The 22,170-nt window shown below is 58.5% G+C and overlaps 1 protein-coding gene across 1 annotated transcript in view; it reads left to right on the forward strand.

Moving 5' to 3' along the window:
- LOC122364382 (ras GTPase-activating-like protein IQGAP1) overlaps positions 1-22,170 on the forward strand; it is a 52,410-nt gene that overhangs the window by 20,593 nt on the left and 9,647 nt on the right. Inside the window, exons 3-11 of the mRNA XM_043334691.1 lie at positions 5,531-5,621; positions 12,715-12,943; positions 13,263-13,407; positions 13,917-14,074; positions 14,261-14,395; positions 15,681-15,860; positions 16,247-16,379; positions 20,543-20,847; positions 21,260-21,416. Of these exons, the coding sequence (XP_043190626.1) occupies positions 5,531-5,621; positions 12,715-12,943; positions 13,263-13,407; positions 13,917-14,074; positions 14,261-14,395; positions 15,681-15,860; positions 16,247-16,379; positions 20,543-20,847; positions 21,260-21,416 (1,533 nt within the window). The remainder of the gene's footprint in view (positions 1-5,530; positions 5,622-12,714; positions 12,944-13,262; positions 13,408-13,916; positions 14,075-14,260; positions 14,396-15,680; positions 15,861-16,246; positions 16,380-20,542; positions 20,848-21,259; positions 21,417-22,170) is intronic.

Raw genomic sequence — 22,170 nt, forward strand, 5'->3', positions numbered from 1 at the left:
AAAGTAATCGTTCAAACGGTGTAGCTATAGCGAGCCTTTGAACTTTTTCTGAGGTAAGCTTTTTGAGGTGACCTGGTGACGTGACTGAACGACCCGTGTCTGAAATTTTCACAACATGTGTGGAAAAGATGTATGAACAGGTGTACCAAAGATATTAATAACATATACAAATGATCATTAATAACATATGTAGTGTTTAACAAATAGTGTTTAACAAACACTAACAAATAGTGTTTGAGATATTCGCAAAAAAAAAACTGAAAGGGGGGGGGCGTGAAAACGCCCCCCCCCAGCACGGCGCGGGTTTAATGAGAGGGACCTGGGACACTACATAATTATAGTCAACTTCTCCGGCAAGCTACTTTTCATAAAAAAGAAGAAAATTGCTATCTATGATTGTTGTCACCGCGCGGCCGTCCCTGCTGATGTGCAGTGGGTCTAGTTGAAGGCGTCCCCCACTGGAGCTGGCTGACAGCTGGCTGCTCTGACCGCAGCGGGCACGGCTGAGGGGGGGGGGGAAGGGGCGGCGCGTCACTTCCTTGTCACCGACGGGTCGCGGCGGATTAATTCAGCAGGGGGCAGGCAGGAGACGAGGACAGGAGCAGGGACAGGGCACGGGCGGGGCACTGGCGGGAGGAGCAGGGACAGGAGCAGAGACAGAGGGCACGGGCGGGAGGAGAAGGGACAGAGGGCACGGGCGGGGCATTGTCGGGACAGGGACAGGAGCAGAAATGGGGCATGGGCGGAGCATTTTCGGGACAGGCAGAGACAGAGGGCACTGGCGGGACACTGGCGGGAGGAGCAGGGACAGGAGCAGAGACAGAGGGCACTGGCGGGACACTGGCGGGAGGAGCAGGCTCAGAGGGAGAGGAGGAGGCGGAGTGTTTTGAGGTAGCCATCGACCACCGTACTCGTAGGTCAGAACCCGAGCGGTGGGAGTCTGGTCTGAACCGCTCACAACTCAACCGATTCATAGGCTTGTCGGTTGTCCGGGGCTGAACTGGTCCGCCGCATGAGCTGAACTGATGCGTTTGCTGTAACCACTCGTCATTCATATTGCGCTGCTGCTTTTGTTGCTCGCTCTTACTGCTTTTGTTCGTTTTAGTCCAGATAAGCTAGTTTGTTTTGCAACGCACGCCTCAGACAGTTTAAATGTCTCGACGCATCGCTATCACTAAGAGGTCGAGTGCAGCCTGTCGCTTCGTTCCGTGTATGTACTAAGCAGGAGGGATCAGAGCAGAGCTGACCACTGACCAGGACTAGATGTCTGGTGACATGGTTTACCATCTGGTGGTCGGGTCAGCCGTCTGGTGACATGGTCAGACGTCTGGTGGCCGGGTCAGACGTCTGGTGGCCGGGTCAGACGTCTGGTGACATGGTCAGACGTCTGGTGGACGTGCGAGGGGTTGGTGGACGGGTCAGCCGTCTGGTGGACGGGTCAGACGGGTCAGACGTCTGGTGACCGGGTCAGACGTCTGGTGGCCGGGATAGCCGTCTGGTATTTGGGACAGCCGTATGGTGTTCACTGTTCAGGTCGGCCGTCTGGTGGCCGGGTCGATGGTCTGCTGGTGGTGGCTGGGTCCGCCGTCTGGTGGCCGGGTCAGGGATCTGGTGGCCGGGTCTATGTATGGTCTGTTGGTGGCCGGGTCTATGGTCTGGTGGTACCGGGTCCGCCGTCTGGTGGCCGGGTCTATGGTCTGCTGGTGGCCGGGTCCGCCGTCTGGTGGCCGGGTCCGACGGCAGTGAAGGGTGATCTCGGACAGCCCCGTCTCCTGCCAGCCGTCCTGCGGTGCGGTCGCACGGCTCGGTGGTCGGCACTTATTCCGGGAACCTCCGGCTCTGGGAGTGGGGAGTGGGGACGGCCGGCGGGCTGTGTGTGTGCGTGTGTCGGCGGGGTTGGAAGGGAAGCCTCGCTATGGCCGACGACCATGGCTGCTCAGTAGCAAAGAAACTCGCCGAACCTCAATGAAAGGAAATTGAAGTTAATACAAAATAACACCTATTAAAAAGTTTGGTGTTAAGCATGCACGATATAACTTTATTTTATGTGGAAGATTGGGATCTGCGATTTAATCCTTGTGTAATTTGCGATTTAGGTAAGGTGCGTTTTAATCCACCAATCTTCGAAATGTAAGACTTAAGTCCGGATTAGTTTTGCCTGTATCATAAGTTAAGCTTTTTCATGTCTGTATATTTGTACGAGGGGGTATCGAAAAGTCCTGATCATCACATAGAAGATATAGACCGATTTTGATGATTTTTGGTTGGTATTATATTTGATTCTTAAGAACAATGCTCCCGCAAAGAGAGTCCTGAGAAGTGGTTTTATCTTATGTAGGAGAGACTTAGAAGTAAAAGAGATGAGTATTGGGCCCATTGAGGACCGAATCGTCATCCAACTAACGCATTTGAAACGGTATCACACTGACACAATACATCAAAAACGTGAAATTAGTTTATGTCGAGGAAAGCCCATCTCATGCACTTACCGAAAATGAAGAAATAATTTTCAACTTGGTTGCATGGCACTTGCAGGGGAGTCAAGAAGTGGGTGACTACCAGTGACTGACAAGGTGGTGACTGTGAAGGAAGTGGAGGACCTCATCCTTACAGATCGTCGTCTGACCTTTCAGATGATTGTGCAACAGAAAGGTCGCAATGCTGGCAGTGCCTGAAAATATTATCAGCGAAGAACTACGGACGATAAAAGAGTCAGGTCGCTTAGAAGTTCGTGTGCCTACTTTGTTCAAGAGAAAAATGCGTCTTGGCCTTTCGAAATGAAATTTTAGGTTTTTTTTAAAAAGAAAATTGAAGACATCATCGATCATTTGATGACTTGTAACGAATGCTGGGTCTATGTGTATCCTCTTGATTCCCACCAATTAGCCCATGAATGGAGAGCAACGAAACTTTTTTGGCTGAGAGCTTTGGTGCCAATAATGACCATATTGGTGACATTTCAGCCATGAAGGTCATCGCGCATGCGCAATGACATGTATACTGTGATATACAAAAATACTCAAAGCCTATAAAATATGACTGAAATGCAACCCATGAAAACTTCCATACAATCACCAAAGTGTATTTTTTCGTTTGTTTAGGGCGTAAAATGGATAATAGTATTGACACGTTTAATTATCAACACCGCTCGCCAATAACTTCCGCTTCTTCTGCCCCTTGCCCACTGCTCTTAGGTCTTTAGTTGTCATTTCCTTTGAAGATATGGAACTTGTAGCACCTGTTGCGAATCGATAAGCAGTAGAGGAAGACCTTGCAGCATTATCTGAAGCGACATATCTAAAAAAATCGCCGTACGGTGTGTTTTAGAGAGGTGCTTGCCTATGTCATTGTGCTTAGGGGTAGGATTCTAATTCATCGGGCGATTTATCAAACTTTGAGTGAGGATCTACGGTCATTGAGGTCACCAACGATTCGAAGAATGTCAACGCTCAACTACAGAGCCACTTGACGGCATAATGTTGTGTGTGAGCCACAAAAAATGGCTTTAACTAACCCAGCGACCATGTATACTACAGTATACATGACTAGTCCTAGGCACAGTCCGTTGTATACCTACTGACGTTTACATTTATCCGTCGTGCAGGATCCCGTTGGTCACTCGGGTGTACATTTATTTTTTCAGAGGCCAATTCCTCCCAATAATTGTAGTGCTACTTCTTAAGCACGTCTCAAAATTTTTCGGACCAAGGACATTAGTATACCTTATTATACATGAACTTTAATTCTTTCTGGCAAAGTTTCAAACACACAATTTTGTTTACAAAACCTGCAAGCAATGATCAACAATGAATGGTTGTGTTAGCAAAACTACAGTTCTCAATGAGTCATACTCTTTAAAAGAAATAACAGGAAAATAATTAGGAGACGTACCTCTATGCTGCGACCGCCGGGATACCGGGAAGATTAAAGCTCTGAGGCGTCAACAAATTCAACTTGAGGATATAAATTCAGCCACCAGGGTGGCGGACTATGGCATGAAGAATGCAACGCATGGCCATGAAATAGCCTAGCCATTAGTGAATTCCGTAGAGATCGACTTAAGACGATGTATACCCCAGTATACAAAAAGAACCAAGAGGGTATGATCCAGAGACAAAAAGACGATCTTAAGAAGTTTAAGCACGGCACATCTGTCCTTAAAAGACGAAGATGCAGAAGCCGATATGGAAGGTCAATGCTATCAGTGTTCTGGATCTGGCGTAGGATAGTCATTACCGACTGTCTTGATGATGGTCGGATAATGATAAGCAAGCACTACTGCACACTTTTGAAGAAGTTGCGAGATGGCCTCAAGCAGAATCGCCGCCAAAAAGCCCAAGAAAGATGTTTTATCCGCACCGACAGCGCCCCCGCCCATTCGTCCTGAGCTGCGATTGAAGAAACAACATGATGTGGACATTAAATCCTACCGCATCTAAGCAATTCACCTGACCGGGTATTAACTGACTTTTGATTGTTACGGGAGATGAAGAATCCACAGTATGGCCGGTGATTTAAGGACAGAAATGACGTCATTGATGAGGTGGAGCAGTGATTTACGGGACAGTGCGAAGGTCCTACAATGACCGCCTGATGCAGCTCAAGAAACGATGCAATAAGTTTGCGGTCGTGTGTGGTGACTTGTAAAGGAGTAATGAACATCTTGTAAAAAAATCAAATTTCTATCACATCTAATTCATGGTGATGATCAGAACTTTTCGATACCCCTTCGTATGTTGCCCCTCACATCTGGCAAAAATAAAAATATTGACTACGGGATACCTACATGCAACTCGTTAGCTGTAAACCTTTCAAAGTTTTCTATTGTAGAGCCACAGGCTTCTGCTTGTGAAGAGAAATATGTGTCAGGTTCAATCGGGCTTGTCCACTACATATCACTGGATACGTGTTTCCGAGATTCGGGAGCGTTCCTTTCGACGCTCGCGGCTCAATTTTTCCGCCCGACGTGCTGGACAGGTACAGAGTCGGACCGCATCCAATCAGTGTGATGGGATTTGTAACTCCTCTTACTCCGCTAAGCTCTACTCTATAAACAGCGGTGTGTTGTGTGATCCTGCGGCTGCGCCTCGGGACGTGGGCTTTGGACCGATCCGCTTAACGTTTGGACCTAAATACGCACGGCATTGATCTTCATAAGCCTTCTGCGAATACGACTTGCATCAAATGAAAACGCATTGGGGTTAGAGGTCACCGTGACTGAAACTATAACAAAAACCGTTTGATGGGTGCGGGAAACTTTAACACACCAACCTCCCGATTCAACCTGGCATTGTCGGATCGGATGGTATACCATCCGATTGGAGACAGAACGATATCTGTACAACGGTCCTGCTATGGTTCACAGGGGACCACCGTCTGACTAAAGTGTGGTTCACAGGGGACCACCGTCTGACTATGGTACGGTTCCCAGGGGACCACCGTCTGACTATGGCACGGTTCACAGGGGACCACCGTCTGACTATGGTACGGTTCACAGGGGACCACCGTCTGACTATGGCGTGGTTTACAGGGGATCACCGCCTGACGGCGGAGGAGATGGACAGCCAGCGGCAGCAGAGTGTCGCCTACGAGTACCTCTGCCGGCTGGAGGAGGCCAAACGGTAACTACCACCCCACTAGCACCCCACTAGCACCTCACTACCACCCCACCCCACTACCACCTCACTACCACTCCACTACCACCCCACTGCCACCCCACCCCACTAGATACAGATACAGATACAGACTTTTATTAAGGTCATCCATGGTAAGTCATGGCTATTAGGACCTCTCGTCACGGTTTTAAAAATGATACATGGATAACATCACGTGCAATCTCACAGAACATTCACTCGCACACGAACAAGTCAGTCAGGCGCTAAATCTACCAGGTGACGCTTCAGATGACGTCCAAACCGCGACGCGGGGAGTTCGATGAGGTCTCGCGGCAGACCATTGTACCGGGTCGGCCCACGGCAGGCAAAGTGGCGACGGCCCATCTCCGTCCTGGACCGGGGGACTGACAACAGTCCATCCTGCCGCGTCATGCGGTCGGCCGCCGCACTACCACCCCACCACACTACCACCCCACTACCAGCCCACCCCACTCCCGCTGTATGTGGCTACACTGTGCCAAATGGTACCTACTACCTATCACCGCACCCACTCCCGCTGTATGGGTCTACACTGTGCCAAACGGTACCTATCACCCCACCCAGCCTGTATGTGGCTACACAGTGTCGTACTGCGCTGTGGGTAGCGCGTGGCCGGACGGACGGTCTGTGACAATCTATTGATCTGTGGCTGGTCTATTAGAGTGTCCGTCCGAGAGCCGTACGACGGCTGACAGAGCCTGGGGTCGCGAACTGGTGTGGTAACCGTTACGCCCACCTGGGACGCCCGAGTCGGTACGGCACTTGCGGTGTCGTAACCGGATCGGCGGGAACCAGCAGAACGCTGTTGGACCGGCGGTGAAAGTCGGAACCGAGCACTCGCCCACCAGTGGGCGTCTGGTCGAGCAGGTCTACCCGCTAAGGCAGCCTGAGCACGAGCCAGTGGCAGGGTCCGATCAGTGACCGTGGTCCGACCAGGGTGTCAGCGCAATGGCCAGTCAGAGGCGTCTTTAAGGGCGCAGAAGCCCACCTCGGTCGACTGTGGCCGGTGCAACCTAGTCAGGTCGTTTGTGTGAATCTCCGTGTTCTTCCTTCGCCTCAGAGTAGCCGCTCTTCTCCAAATGCCCGAGCCGTTTTCTATGTGTATTTGTCTTGTAGCGAACAGCAGAGTCGAGAAACGAATTGACAATGTCGCCGAAAGCCGCGGTCACATGCTGGCCGTCCCTAGTACTACCAATATGCCCGCAGGCGCGGCGAGAGACAAGCTTAACGTATGAGTCACCGTCCGGCTGCCGGGAGAGCCCCTACCGCGACCTTTGTTCGCAGTCATGACGTCACGACAATGGGCTCCTAAACGTACGGGCAGCGGCCGCCTCAGGGGTGCCGCCGTGACCTTTGCACGACACGTTCTATAGCGTATGGCACAGCGGTTACTAGGAAGGTTGAGGCCAGCGGCAGGCCGGTTTACAAAATAACAAACAAACTTGACGCGCAATTGACAACAGGTAACAGATTGATTAATAAAGCGGTGACAATATAAATAAACATGACAACATGAAATGACAAATCGCATAGATGATCCCTACAGTACCCCCTCGCCAGACATGTCGCGGACAAAAGTGACATGGCGATATCTTACCGGAGGTCGTATGACGCGGCCGGAGCGGGTCGTCCGTAGTATCGGCTGAGGCTGCAATGGTGCAGCGTCAGCCCGAGCGACGGCTGCAGGGCGATTTGGTGCGTCACCGTAGATCAGAAGCTCCGGGCCGCTGGGCTCATTGCTGAGCGGTGGCGCGGCCGGCGGGCCGCTGGACTGAGTACCGTGCGGCTGCACAGTCGGCAGGTCAGACTGTCGATGACCGGATTCGTCTGGCGTCTCCAGGAAGGCGGCCTTACACCGGTCGATGCTGATGACCTCCTTTTTCTGTCGACGGTCGATGGTGATGGTTTTGGTGGTCCTTTCGGTAAACGGGAACGGTCCGTCGTATGGAGCGTCCAGCGGGTAGCGGTGACAGTCCCTGCGCACGAAGACGTGTGTCGCCGTCTGGAGTGCCGTCGGGACGTACGTGGCGCGCTGGACCGGACGTGGGAGTGTCGGCCGCACCTGAGACATGGCGCGCTTCAGGTCCTGTACGAAGCCGGCCGGTGATGCTGCTGAGGCTTGGCTGCTGATGAAGAACTCGCCGGGAAGCCGCAGTGAGGAGCCGTACACCAGCTCGGCTGACGTCGCCTGCAGGTCCGCCTTGATGGTGGAGCGTATGCCCAGGAGCACCAGCGGCAGCACGTCCGTCCATGACGTGGCCTGGTGTGCACGGAGGCTGGCCTTCAGCTGGCGATGCAGGCGTTCCACCATACCGTTGCAGGCCGGGTGGTAGGACGTCGTCCGAGTTCGCTGGCAGCCCAGGAATCGCTGTAGCTGCGACCAGAGGGCCGACTCGAACTGGGCGCCTCGGTCCGTCGTGATGATGGACGGAACGCCGAATCGGGCGATCCAGTGCTCGAGGAAGGCGCGGGCGACCGTGGTGGTGCGGATGTCCGGCAGAGGGATGACTTCTGGCCACCGAGTGAACCGGTCGACGCACGTCAGGAGGTACGAGTGCCCTCTTGACGGAGGCATCGGGCCGACGAGGTCCACGTGGACGTGGTCGAAGCGTTGCTGAGGTGGCTGGAAGGTGCCGACGTCAGACTTGGTGTGCCGGCCGATTTTGCAGCGCTGACAGGCGAGGCAGGTTCGGGTCCAGCGGCGCACGTCGCGATCCATACCGGGCCAGACGAACCGCTTAGAGACGAGCTTGACGGTGGCCTCGACGCCAGGGTGCGACAGGTCGTGCAGAGCCTTGGCGAAGGGCCGGCGCAGCGCCTCTGGGAGGACCGGCCGAGGCGATCCGGTGGATTCGTCGCAGAGCAGACGGAGTCCATCGCCGACCGGGATGTGGCGCAGGCGCAGTGAGGTGTCTGAGGCCTCGAGGTCTTCCAGCGAGCCGTCTTCGGACTGGGCCTTGGCGATGGCGGTGAAGTCGGCGAGCGGGGGTCGCGGCTGGGCCACCATCGAGACCGTGCGTGACAGCGTGTCGGCGACCACGTTGTCCTTGCCAGGCACATGGCGGATGTCAGACACGAACTGGCCGATGTAGTCCAGGTGGCGGACCTCTCGTGGCGAATAGCGGTCGGACGAGGAGCCGATGGCCGTTACCAGCGGGCGGTGGTCTGTGAAAATGATTGCTGACCGTCCTTCGATGGCGTGCTTGAAGTGCCGGACGGCCAGGTAGATAGCGAGCAGCTCGCGCCCGAACGTGCTGTATTTCTTCTCCGCTGGTTGGAGCGTTTTCGAGAAGAAAGCGAGGGGCTGCCACTCGCCGGCGACGTGCTGCTGGAGGACGGCGCCCACTCCGCAGTCCGAGGCGTCGACGAAGAGGGCGAGCGGCGCGTCCGGGACTTGGTGTGCGAGATGTGTCGCCGTGGCCAGGGCGTCCTTGACGTTCTTGAAACGCTGCCGCGCCGAGTCTGTCCACGTGACAGGCGCTCTCGAGCGTTTTGCCTTGTGGGTGATTAAGGCGTGCAGAGGCTGCAGGAGCTCGGCTGCCTGGGGGATGAAGCGGTGGTAGTAGGCTACCATCCCCAGGAACCTCCGTAGCTGGGACTGAGTGGTCGGTTCCGGGAAGTCTTTGATGGCCTCGACTCGTCCAGGCAGCGGGCGGACGCCGTCGGCGTCTACCGAGTGGCCGAGGAACACCACCTGCTCCTGTCCCAGGACGCACTTGTGCCTGTTGACGACGACGCCGTAGGTGTTGAGGCGCTGAAGCACTTGGTCCAGGAGCTGTAGGTGGTGTTCGGCAGTCGGGCTGGCCAGCAGAATGTCGTCCAGGTAGACGAAGCAGCCCGGTATGCCGCGGAGGACCTCATCCATGAAACGCTGGAAGGTCTGTCCGGCGTTTCTGAGGCCGAACGGCATCCGAACGCATTCGTAGAGGCCGAACGGTGTCGTGATGGCTGTCTTGGGGACGTCGGCAGGTTCCACCGGGATCTGGTGGTAAGCCTTCACCAAGTCAATGGTGCTGAAGACGGTGCACCCATGCAGGTCGGCTGAAAAGTCCCGCAGGTACGGCAGCGGGTAGCGGTCTGGTACGGTGCGGGCGTTCAGTGCTCTGTAGTCGCCGCAAGGACGCCACTCGCCGGGTCTCTTCTTTGGCACCATGTGGAGTGGAGTTGTCCAGCTGCTGCTCGACGGTCGAATGATGCCTTGCTGGAGCATCTTGTTGAACTCAGCACGTGCGATTTGAAGGCGCTCCGGCGGGAGGCGTCGTGGCCGCTGGTACACCGGTGGACCCTTGGTGACGATGTGGTGCGTCACGTTGTGCTTCACCAGTGTTGGTCCAGGTTTTGGTGTGGTCACATCCGGGTACCGAGCGAGGACAGCTGCGAAGCGAGCAGCAGCCTGCTCCCGGACGAGACGCACTCCGATGGAGCACAGCCGTGACCGCTCGGCGCTGGCGCAGACGGTGCCGTCCCGCAGGAGACGCTGGTTGGCAACGTCCACGACGAGGTGATGCGCGGCCAGGAAGTCGGTGCCCAAGATGGGTGTGGTGACGTCGGTGACGAAGAATCGATGTTTTAGGCGGTGCTGCTGACTCAAGGTGACGTCCAGCAGGCAGGTGCCGTGCACCGCGATCGGTGAGCCGTTTGCCGCGACGAGCTGCTGGCCGACAGGAGCAGGAGTCAGCGTAGACCCGTTGGGCAGGCAGCGGCGAGGCAGCACGCTGACCTGCGCCCCGGTGTCGACTAGAAATTGCCGGTCCGTCTCCGTGTCCCTCACGAAGAGGAGTGGCGCGGCAGGAGGGGCGCCCGTGCTTTGCGCCATCAGCACGGGGCGCCTCAGTTTTCCGAGGCGATCCAGGAGCACGGCAACTTGCATCGGCGCGCTTGGGCGCCGAATCGCTGGTGGTACCAACACAGCGTGTCGTCGTGCGGCGGCGTTGAAGGACGAGCCGGTGACGGGCGGCGTGACTGGCGAGACGCTTGGCGCGGCCGGGAACGGCTGCGGTCGCGCCGCACGGCGTCCTCGAGTCGTCGGTTGCTGGCCTCCAGGCGCTCCATCTTAGCGACCAGGGAGGCGATGACGGTGTCCAGCGCAGGGGTTGCAGCTGGCGCTGGGGCTGTCACTGCAGCAGCGATGGGCGGTGCCGGCTGTGTGTACGGCTGTGCCGCGATCGCTGATAGCCGTGGGTCCGGTCCGCTAGCTTCCAGGTACCGGTCGGCCGCTTCTGCCAGTGCGTCAAGCGTGCTGTCGGCTGGCAGGAGGGCGAGGGCAGCACGGACGGGCTGCGGTAGCCGTTGTTGAAATAGGGTACGGAAGAGCTCCGTATCAACCGGGGCGTCCCCGGCTGCGGCTAGCTCGTTGCGCATTGAGCGCAACAGCGCCGTCGGCTTCTGATCGCCGAGCTGCTGGCGGCCGAGCAGGGCTTGTAGTCGGTCGGCGCGTGACTGTGCCAGGCGGGCTTGGAGCGCTGCACACAGCACGTCAAAAGACCGGGATGACCGGATGACGTCCTTCACCTGGACGGCGATGTTGGCGGGGAGGTTTGCAACGAGGAGCTTGAACCTCAGCTCGTCGGAGTCGACCCCGCTGACGTCGAAAGCGCACTGCACCTGCAGTAGCCACAGGTCGGGCTCTTCCGGAGAGTATGGTGGTAGCCGGAAGCTAGCCATGGGCCGATGAGTTGACTCGGAGGCTGAAGCTGGAACGCTGGCTGGGTCTTGAGCTGCGGCGCCGGACTGTGCGCTGTCCGCCGGCATGACGAGAGGCTAAGGTCGAACGACGGAGATCACGTCGGGGTCACCAATTGTCGTACTGCGCTGTGGGTAGCGCGTGGCCGGACGGACGGTCTGTGACAATCTATTGATCTGTGGCTGGTCTATTAGAGTGTCCGTCCGAGAGCCGTACGACGGCTGACAGAGCCTGGGGTCGCGAACTGGTGTGGTAACCGTTACGCCCACCTGGGACGCCCGAGTCGGTACGGCACTTGCGGTGTCGTAACCGGATCGGCGGGAACCAGCAGAACGCTGTTGGACCGGCGGTGAAAGTCGGAACCGAGCACTCGCCCACCAGTGGGCGTCTGGTCGAGCAGGTCTACCCGCTAAGGCAGCCTGAGCACGAGCCAGTGGCAGGGTCCGATCAGTGACCGTGGTCCGACCAGGGTGTCAGCGCAATGGCCAGTCAGAGGCGTCTTTAAGGGCGCAGAAGCCCACCTCGGTCGACTGTGGCCGGTGCAACCTAGTCAGGTCGTTTGTGTGAATCTCCGTGTTCTTCCTTCGCCTCAGAGTAGCCGCTCTTCTCCAAATGCCCGAGCCGTTTTCTATGTGTATTTGTCTTGTAGCGAACAGCAGAGTCGAGAAACGAATTGACAATGTCGCCGAAAGCCGCGGTCACATGCTGGCCGTCCCTAGTACTACCAATATGCCCGCAGGCGCGGCGAGAGACAAGCTTAACGTATGAGTCACCGTCCGGCTGCCGGGAGAGCCCCTACCGCGACCTTTGTTCGCAGTCATGACGTCACGACAATGGGCTCCTATACGTACGGGCAGCGGCCGCCTCAGGGGTGCCGCCGTGACCTTTGCACGACACGTTCTATAGCGTATGGCACAGCGGTTACTAGGAAGGTTGAGGCCAGCGGCAGGCCGGTTTACAAAATAACAAACAAACTTGACGCGCAATTGACAACAGGTAACAGATTGATTAATAAAGCGGTGACAATATAAATGAACATGACAACATGAAATGACAAATCGCATAGATGATCCCTACAACAGCACACCGACTGTACCGCCACGGGGGAGGCCGAACGGCAACTATCACCCCGCTAGAATTCCGAGTGTTACGACTGGGGATTGGGGAACTCAAGTCAGCGGTGCCTTCACCCTGGTCTGCACTCCACACACACATATATTCCGGGTGTAACACGAGGGGTGGCGGGTTTCTGTGTCGGCCTCCTGATTGACCTGCATATGATATATCCCTGCGTCTGGATGGAGGCAGTGCTGGGGAGGAGCTGTGTAGGTGTGTGGGGCCTCGGTATATGACCGTGTGTCCGCCGCTGCCCCTCAGCTGGATGGAGGCGGTGCTGGGGGAGCCGCTGCCGCCCACCACTGAGCTCGAGGAGTCGCTGCGCCACGGCGTACACCTGGCGCGCCTGGCGCTGCGGCTGCGTCCGGACGGTGCGCGGCGCGTCTACGACCCGGACCTGGCGCGCTACGCGGCGCGCGGCCTCCAGTTCCGGCACACCGACAACATCAACCTGTGGACGCAGACCATGCGCGATATGGGTCTACCGCAGGTGCGTGCGGAGCCGCCGCCGACCGGCCGGGTGGGACCGCTACCCCTCGCCGCCGCGCTGTGCCCAGCATCCAGGCAGATGTCATTTGACGCAGTGCACGAATTACATAGACTGCAAAGTAGAAATGAACTTGCTTGCGGTGCAAGTCTGATTCAGGGTAACCTGTCGATATAGCGTTTGTTTCTGTCTGAGAGGGCGCTGGCGGACCAATACTGCCAGAGGCTCCTGCCGCCGCCTCAGCTCATGGCCACGCTGAACCCCTTCAGCTCTCAGTGTGGTCTCTCACCCTGCTGTAACCTCCACCCTACTGTGCGCGCAGACTTTTATCCCGACCACCACCGACGTGTACGAGAAGAAGAACATGCCCAAGGTGATCTACTGCATCCACGCGCTGAGCCTGTTCGCCTTCAAGCTGGGCCGCGCGCCACAGATGCTCGACCTGCTCGGCAAGGCGGTGTTCACCGGTGAGTGACGCCGAGACCCGGCCGGACCTGGGTGGGACCCGACTGGGACACGGCCGAACCTGGGTGGGACCCGACTGGGACACGGCGGGACCCGGCGGGACCTGGGCGGGACCTGGGCGGGACCCGATTGGGACCCGACCGGACCGGCCGGCGAGACCCGGTGCACCATTGCCATGGGATGTCTGCTAAGGCTTGTACGTGACTATTGACCCGCCATACCAATTTACCAATAATTTAACCTTCTGTCTTCAATTGCTCATCAGACTTTCCTACTCAGGCGGAGTTTTCGCTGTACCTCAAAAGGTAGTCTGAGCTGCAGCTTCTTTCGATTTGGCTAGGAGCACCTCACCTGACCGGCGTTGACCTCTTGAAAAGTATCAGCAGGGGTGATGTAGCCTGCGGTGACCTCTGTGTCGGGTGCCTAGGTGCGCTGACCTCTGTTAACTGAGTGCGGAGGTGACCTCTCTGTGCTGTGTGCGGAGGTGACCTCTCTGTGATTGTGTCTGCAGAGGCGGAGATTGACGCCATGTCGGCCGAGCTGCGCAAGTACGGCCTCAGCCTGCCGACGTTCGGTAAGATCGGCGGCATCCTGGCCAGCGAGATGCCGGTCGACAAGGCCGCCCTGCACGCCGCCGTCATCGTCATCAACGAGGCCGTCGACCGACAGGTGAGCGGCCGGCTGGGGCGGGCGGTACTCCGCGGGTGGACCGGGACACGCCGGGTATAGGGCGGGGAACTTGACTGGTAGTGCCAAACGCCATCACACTACTGACCTAACCTCCATCCGCTCCGCTGTCTGCTGGTCGATGTTAGACACCAGTACACGACACTGACCCCTCCCGTCCCGTTCTAGGTACCGGCGGAAACTCTGGCCGGCCTGCAGAACCTGCACGCCCACCTGCGGGACGTCTCGGCGGAGAACGCCCACCTCTACCAGGAGCGACTCTGGGACGCCAAGAGGGCCAAGGTGGAGGCTGCCCAGAACAGGGTACGTAACACAGGCCGTAACCAGGCTGCCCAGGACGGGGTACGTGACACAGACCGTAATGCTGCCCAGAACAGGGTACGTACGTAACACAGGCTGTAACACAGGCCGTGACTCAGACCGTAACACAGGTCGCCCAGAACAGGGTATGTAACATTGTAACACAGACCGCCCAGGAAAGAGTACGTGCGTGCATGCTGCAGTCAGTGTGACTTCAAAAGCCGCCAGACCGGAGCTGGTACCGGTTGTTGGACAGGTGCTAGTGTACAGGGTGTCCGGAAATTATCTGCCCCTCCATCAGCTCGCCGCCATTATTAATAAACAAACAGCCCCCGGCTCATGGTTTATTGACCGATTTATCCCCTACCCTGTCCTACCCATTCCCTCATCCGCTTTGGCATTCCATAGATCAAGATGTCCAGAGTGTTCGCGCTGATGCTCAGCCACACCTTTCACAGGTTCCTCTTTAAGTCCGTTTACTGTGGGAGCTGTTTCAATCTTGCTGAGCTCCTTTATGTTTATGATTCCCCATAGGTTTTCAATTGGGATTAGGACAGAGGAATCGATTTGACTTCCTACTTCATTCCAGTCTTCACCATAACTCTAGCGCGATGACGCTTTGTCAAAAAAATTCTTTCGTCAACTCACAGTAGACACCACGTTCAGGTGCGAGTTACGCCTGCCAAACGCTGGCTCCTGGCGCCTCTCACTTGTCAAGGGCAGGTGACTGGGTTAGGTCATGTGACAAACAGACAGCTGTGGATAGCCTTAGGCACGGTTTAGCAATTTTTCAACAGTTCTTAAAGCGCACAGTGGGATTATAGTTGAATGAATAAGGGGCAAATAATATCCGGGCATCCTGTATGTGACGGCGTCCCCGTTGTGTGAGTGTCAACTCGCCGAACTGTAGAGTGCGTACTGCGTAGTATGTACACTGACGAACTCTTCCCACCCCTCCCTCTACTCCCCGTCAGTCGCTGGCTTAGACGGGACCGTGCATGACTGTACATATGACTACCCACTCCGTCCGTTCGCCATCAGTCCCTCTCTGAGGCGGTGGAGTGTGAATGTTTGTGGACCGTGCGGCTGCACGCTGACGGACCCCTGCCCCTGCTCGCCGGCAGTCTCTGAGGTGTGGATGTAAACTGACGTACCCTCTCCCCTGCTCGCCGACAGTCTCTGTATGAGGTGTGGATGTAAACTGACGGACCGCTCCCCTGCTCGCCGGCAGTCTCTGAGGTGTGGATGTAAACTGACGTACCCCTCCCTCTCCCCTGCTCGCCGCCAGTCGCTCTCTGAGACGTTCGAGGCGGACGTGTACGACGAGCTGCTGACCCAGGCCGAGATCCAGGGACACGTGGCGGCGGCCAACCGGTCGGCGGCGCTCGGCCAGCTGCACTCGGCTGTGTCGGCTGGGGACAGCGGCCGGCTGCTGGCGGCGCTCTGTAGCCCCGCCCTGGGCCTCCAGGTCAGTGGGGGTGCGGTACGGCCCTGTCTGGGCCTGCAGGTCAGTGGGCATACGGTACGGTAAGATACACACTGCTGGCGGCGCTCTGCAGCCCCGCCCTGGGCCTACAGGTCAGTGGGACATCCTACACCCGCCGCCCGTGTACACTGTACACACCAGCGGTACGGTAGTTACACACGCCGCCTCCCGTCTGCATGGTCCCTGAGCCCTAAGCCCGACCGTGTGTCCCCAGGGGTTTGTCGGACTGGGACCGCCTGTCTGTCGGACTGTGACCCGTGTGATGCCCCCCAGGGCGTGTCGCCGGACTGTCGGACTGTGACCCATATGATGCCCCCAGGGCGTGTCGCCGGACCTGTGTTGGACTGTGACCCGTGTGATGCCCCCAGGGCGTGTCGCCGGACGCGGCGGCCGGCTACCTGGACGGTCTGCGGCGGGCCACCAACGGCCACCCGCTCTCGGCGGAGGAGGTACAGACGGTCGTCAGTCGTGTGAACCAGCTCTCCAGCCAGCGACACAGAGGTCAGTCGCCGCACCGGGCGTACTGTAACGGGGCCGCCTCCGTAGACACAGACAATCATGACACATGGATGCATACATACCTACGTGCATGCATTCATACGTTGGCCCGTTATCGCAGCAATGTGTTAACGGCGTGTGAAGTTGCGACATAAATGAACACATGCGACATAATTAAAGTCATGATACTCCGTGGCTCTGTGAGCGGCTCCGTGGCTTCGATCTGCATTTATTCGCGTGCCTGCACGGGTTCCATGTCATTAGGATCTATGATTCCTACATGGCTCATTACAACTTCAGTTGTGAATAATGAACGGTAATACCGCTTTAATGGAAATATGCAAATGAGGCACAACTACAATGGTCGATAAGTGCGCGACTGAATGGTGATGAAGAGCCAAATCTCCAGTAATCTCCCCACCTCTGTCGTCACACGCTATACGGCGGAGTTGGAACTGTGCTGCGGAGCCACTCAGCTCAGCCAGCAGCCCGGTTACGACCATCCGTCAGCCGGCCACACCATTTAATCTGACCGGATCGGCGGCTATTGCCGGCGGTACGCGGTCACTCCCCTCCCCGTCTTTCCCGGGCGGCCCATCTGTCTCCGGGAGGGCGCTAACGACAGGTCGCCGGCCACGATGGCAAAAAGGCACCATTAGTGCCGCTCGATACACCTGAAGCTGGGCTCCGGGAGGAGTTCGGTCGGATGTCCGGTGCACTGTGGGGTGTTTTTGACCGGGCGGATCAGTGCTGGGAGCTGACCGCCGGCAGCCGACGCTCGGTGTACTATATCTGGCTCACGGTCGGAAGCTGAACGACTACAGTCGACGCTCTATATTATCGGCCAGAGCGGCTCATGTCCGTGAGCTGACGGCTTGCTGCCGTCGCTAGGTGTCTGATGCTCGTTTTAGTGACTGTGGCGGAAGGTGACCGCCCTCAAAGGGCGCTCGCTGTGCTATGTTCGGCTCACGGTCGGGAGCTCACCGCCTGCAGCCGTCGCTCGGTGTCCGAGCTGACGGTGGTGAGTTCCGACCGGCGCCGGCCGGTCGCCGCGCTGCCGCCGCCGGCCGCGGCCGGTCGGGCGCCGGCCCAGCGCGCCAGCCGCGGCAGGTGCGCCCGCAGCGCGGCCCGGTAGCGCGGGTGGCCAAGCGCGTACACCAGCGGGTTGTACGTGCACGCCGTCTTGGCGACCAGCGCCGGCAGTGCGGAGACGAGCGGCGTCAGGAGCGCGGTCCGGCCGCTGGCGCCCAGCGCCGCCACGGCGCAGTAGGGCGTCCAGCACAGCGCCCACACGCCGACGTTGGCCAGCGCCACCTTGGCGATGCGCACCTCGAGCGAGCGGCGCTGCTCTGGTCCACTGCTGCTGCGCAGCGTCGTCACGCTCATCCGGCGCGCCTGCTCGCGCAGCAGCCGCTCGTGCTCGCGCACGGCGCGCATGATGTGGAAGTAGAAGTAGCAGATGGCCGCCAGCGGCACGGCGAAGAAGAAGGTGACGCACGTCCAGATGTAGGCCACGTTGGCCGGACTGCGGTCCAGGTAGTCGAAGGTGCACGAGTTGAGGATGCCCTCGGGCACGTAGGCGCCGACGCCAAGCAGCGGCAGCGCCGTGAAGGTCAGCGTGTATACCCAGAGGGCGGCGATGACGGCGGCGGCGCGGCCGGCCGTCAGCGGCGTCGCGCCCAGCGACAGCACGATGACGCGGTAGCAGTCCCAGCTGATGGCCGTCAGGCTGAGGATGCTGCCCAGCCCGCCGATGGCGCCCAGCAGGCCGTAGGCGCGGCAGGCGAGCGGGCCCAGCCGCCAGGCGCCGCCCGACAGCGCGTTGTAGACAAACAGCGGGTGGTTGGTGGTCATGATGAGGTCGGCGATGGTCATGTTGACGATCAGCATATTGGACGGCGTGCGCAGCCTCCGGTCGCGCAGGAACAGGTAGAGCGCCGTCAGGTTGGCCGCCAGGGAGACGACGCCTGCCGACAGAGGGTGGCTCGTCACACACCAGAGTCGCGCCGTCACCCTCGCGGAGATCGTAACCCCCATCCGCAAACCGTGCCAGCGGCGCAGAATCTTACTACAAAGTCGAGCGGCTGCTGGCATCCACATTTCACTATTCACTGAATGGCTGCAGGAATATAATGTCCGGGGCGGGTGCCCGGCAATGTTTACGGAGGCGGGCGCAGACGAGAGGTCAAGCTCACAGACGAGGGCGCAGATAATACAGCACTGACAAACAAGAGCCCAGACGAGGGCCGTACTCGCAGACGATGGCGCAGACTCTCCTGTACTCACAGATGAGGGCGCAGATTTCCCTATACTCACAGACGAAGGCGCAGACTCCCCTATACTCACAGACGAGGGCGCAGACGATGCCGAGACCGTAGTTCCAGAGCGGCTCGACGGGCGGAAACTGGTGCCAGTGGACGGGCGCCAGGGGCCGCAGGTCGGCCGGTACCAGGTCGATGAGACGCGCCGTCTCTCCGGACATCTGGAGACGGAGACGGACGGGCGTGACGGCCAGACGGCCGGCGGCGGCGGCCCGTGCCGGTCCCGGCCCACCAGTGGTGCCCGTGCCGGTCCCGGCCCACCAGAAGTCGTTCTGTCCCGGCCCACCAGAAGTGGTTCTGTCCCGGCCCACCAGTGGTGGTTCTGTCCCGGCTCACCAGAAGTGGTTCTGTCCCGGCCCACCAGGAGTGGTTCTGTCCCGGTCCAGATCCTACGGCATTCGGTAACCAACTAATCCACATCTGAGACGGCCGCCGACGCATCACCTTGGAGACAGCTCCGCTGCCGGTCCGTTTTTTACCACAGCTCCTCAGTTACTGGTGTGACTGACAATCCGGGAACCTCCCCGTGTGGCCGGTCGGATTTTTTACCCGTGACGTAATAGAAAGTCGGATCGTGTGACACCCATTACCGCCGCTACTAGCAGCGTGGTGGCCGGTGTCAGAGCATTGGCATCGCGGCTGGTTGGCGTGGGACATTCTTTCTTTGAATTACATCATATTGTCACCGCTGTTACGAAACGGTATCAGACTGTATCGTTGTGATATCAAACGAGTGGTTTGATTATATATGAAAAAAATGATGCATTGAAAACTTGCTCTGGATTTTCATGAAGTCATTTAAAGGTATTGGAAAGTAATATAATTTCATGGTGGGGACAAAATCATTTAGGTACATACATTTAGTTCTGACGGATAAAATGACGACGTGTGGCTCTGTAAGGCTAGAATCTTGCACGGACCACGTACTACTTTAAAAAAAAAAAATCTAGCCACGTCAAAGGTGTTGGTTAAAGGTGTGCTTATGACCTGACCCGCCTATATATAGTTTTGAACTTGCCTCTGCCACACTGCTGCAGAAGTGTCGATCAAAGTTGTTTGGTGACGGTCGTGCTGAAGACTTGGCGCACTGAAGCCTGCGGATCTGATCGGCCGTTCGCTGACCCACTGAGCCCGGTATTTTAGACCTTCTGAGCCCCGTGTGACCGGGCGGGGTCGCGGCTACCGACAGCCGCTGTCGGCCGGTCCGAAGTCGGCCGACGAGTCCCTACCCCCACTCCGAGTCGGCCAGTCCGCGAGCGGGTCCCTGCCGCAGCGGCCGACGATCCGGCGGTGCGGCGCGCGCCGGTCCGGCCGGCTCCCACCAACCGAGGGAAAGGAGCGTAATACACGGCGAACACGCGGCGCAGGGGCTCACTCTGTTCCCTATCCAGAAGGTGTAATGTCTTGAACGCATGCTCACTCCTTTCCCGCATCTCAGTAGTTCTTTCATTCTTCTAAATAATGGATGCGGACCGGAACATTTTCGGCACATTTATTCGGCTCGTGTTAACCCAACTGGACGGCGTCGTTGGCAGAGCCGTCCGGTCTGATCTGCGAGCTCGGCTGTCCGGTGACCCTCTGACGCTGTTGTGTGGCCCTGTGGCGCTGTTCGGTGCGGTCCTGTGTTGTGTTGTCCGGTGACTGTCGGCTGTCCGCTGACCGTGTGTCGGCTCTCCGTCAGAGGAGGAGCTGGTGGCGGCCGTGAACGGCTGTCTGGTCTGAGTGCTGTGGTGCTCTGCTGTCCGGTGACCCTGTGCTGTGACTGCTGTGACCCTGTGCTGTGACTGTGACGGTGACTGTGGGACCCTGTGGTTCTCCGCTGACCGTGTGTCGGCTCTCCGTCAGAGGAGGAGCTGGTGGCGGCCGTGAACGGCTGTCTGGCGGCTCCGGACGCCAGCGCCGGCCGGCTGCTGGCGCTGTTGGACCAGCTGCGGTCGCCGGACGCCGGCGCGCTGCCCGGCTGGGCGGCGCCGCTCTTCCTGCGCGAGATGGCCGCCGTGCGCCGGGAGCAGGCGGCCGACCTGAGCGCGGCGGCCGTGCGCGGCGCGTTGGGCCTGCTACCGGCCGTGGCGCGGGTGAACGCGGCGCTGGCCGCCGGAGAGCCGGCCGCCCTGTGGCGCGCCCTCGCAGACCCGGCCGTCTACATCCTGGTACGTGGCTGGGGCTGGGGCGCCGCGCGGGGGCTGGGTGCCGCGCGGAGGCTAGGTGCCGCGCCGGGGGCTGTGTAGTGTGTAGTGTGTACTGTGTGCAGTAACTTACTGTGGTATGTGTTGCTGATACTGTCTGCTGTCCTTTATCGTTGACGTCGGCGGTCACCGCAAGCGACACACTGATTACTGAACCGATGGTAGTATAATGAGAGCATGGACCGTGATCAGACGGCCGCATGGGGTCGCGACAGGGCGCTAGGTACTCTTGGAAGGCTAGGCACTGGTGACGAAGCAGACCTTGTTTACCGGTCGTTGTCAACCAGTGTCCCTCTCTCTGCCCCTGTCCCCTGGTATATCCTCCCTGCACCCCGCCTGCCGTGTCGGCCCGCTCACTCCCGTGTGCGGCGCGCAGGACCTGGACGAGAGCTGCAGCCGGCGCTACCTGTCGGCGCTGACGGCCGTCAGTCGCGCGGTGCGCGCCGAGACCCCCGACTGTCCGTTCGTCACACACGCGCTGCTGCAGCGCACTGTCGACGACGTGAACGCCGACGTACAGGAGGAGCAGGACAGTGAGTTTAACTGCAGGACTGTGAGGGAGAGGGGAGGAGCAGGACAGTGAGTGTAACTGCAGGGCTGTGAGGGGAGGGCAGGAGCAGGACAGTGAGTGTAACTGCAGGACTGTGAGGGGGAGGGCAGGACAGTGAGTGTAACTGCAGGGCTGTGAGGGGAGGGCAGGACAGTGAGGGGAGGGCAGGAGCAGGACAGTGAGTATAACTGCAGGGCTGTGAGGGGAGGGCAGGACAGTGAGTGTAACTGCAGGGCTGTGAGGGGAGGGCAGGACAGTGAGGGGAGGGCAGGAGCAGGACAGTGAGTATAACTGCGGGGCTGTGAGGGGGAGGGCAGGAGCAGGACAGTGAGTGTAACTGCAGGGCAGGTGAGGGGAGGGCAGGAGCAGGACAGTGAGTATAACTGCAGGGCTTTGAGGGGAGGGCAGGACAGTGGGTGGAGACGACAGGAGCAGGAAAGTGAGTGCCTATAACTGCCGGGCTGTGAGGGGGAGGGCAGGATAGTGAGTATAACTGCAGGGCTGTGAGGGGGGACGGCGGGACAGTGAGTGTGGACGGTACGGTAGGAGCAGGGCAGGGAGTGGGGAAGGGAACAGTGGAGACGAACAGAGGGTGGATGTTTAGGAAGAAGAGAATGCAGAGGATGGGAAAGAAGAGAGTGCAGAGTTGCACCGAAGGGACTGGGTAGTAGATGAGTGGAAACGGGACTCACGGGCGAGAGTATGCCAGTGAGGCGCTGGAAAGAGAGCGGCCCGTG

The sequence above is a fragment of the Amphibalanus amphitrite genome, unplaced genomic scaffold (assembly GCF_019059575.1).
Source record: "Amphibalanus amphitrite isolate SeventyFive unplaced genomic scaffold, NRLGWU_Aamphi_draft 000673F_arrow, whole genome shotgun sequence".
NCBI lineage: Eukaryota > Metazoa > Arthropoda > Thecostraca > Balanomorpha > Balanidae > Amphibalanus > Amphibalanus amphitrite.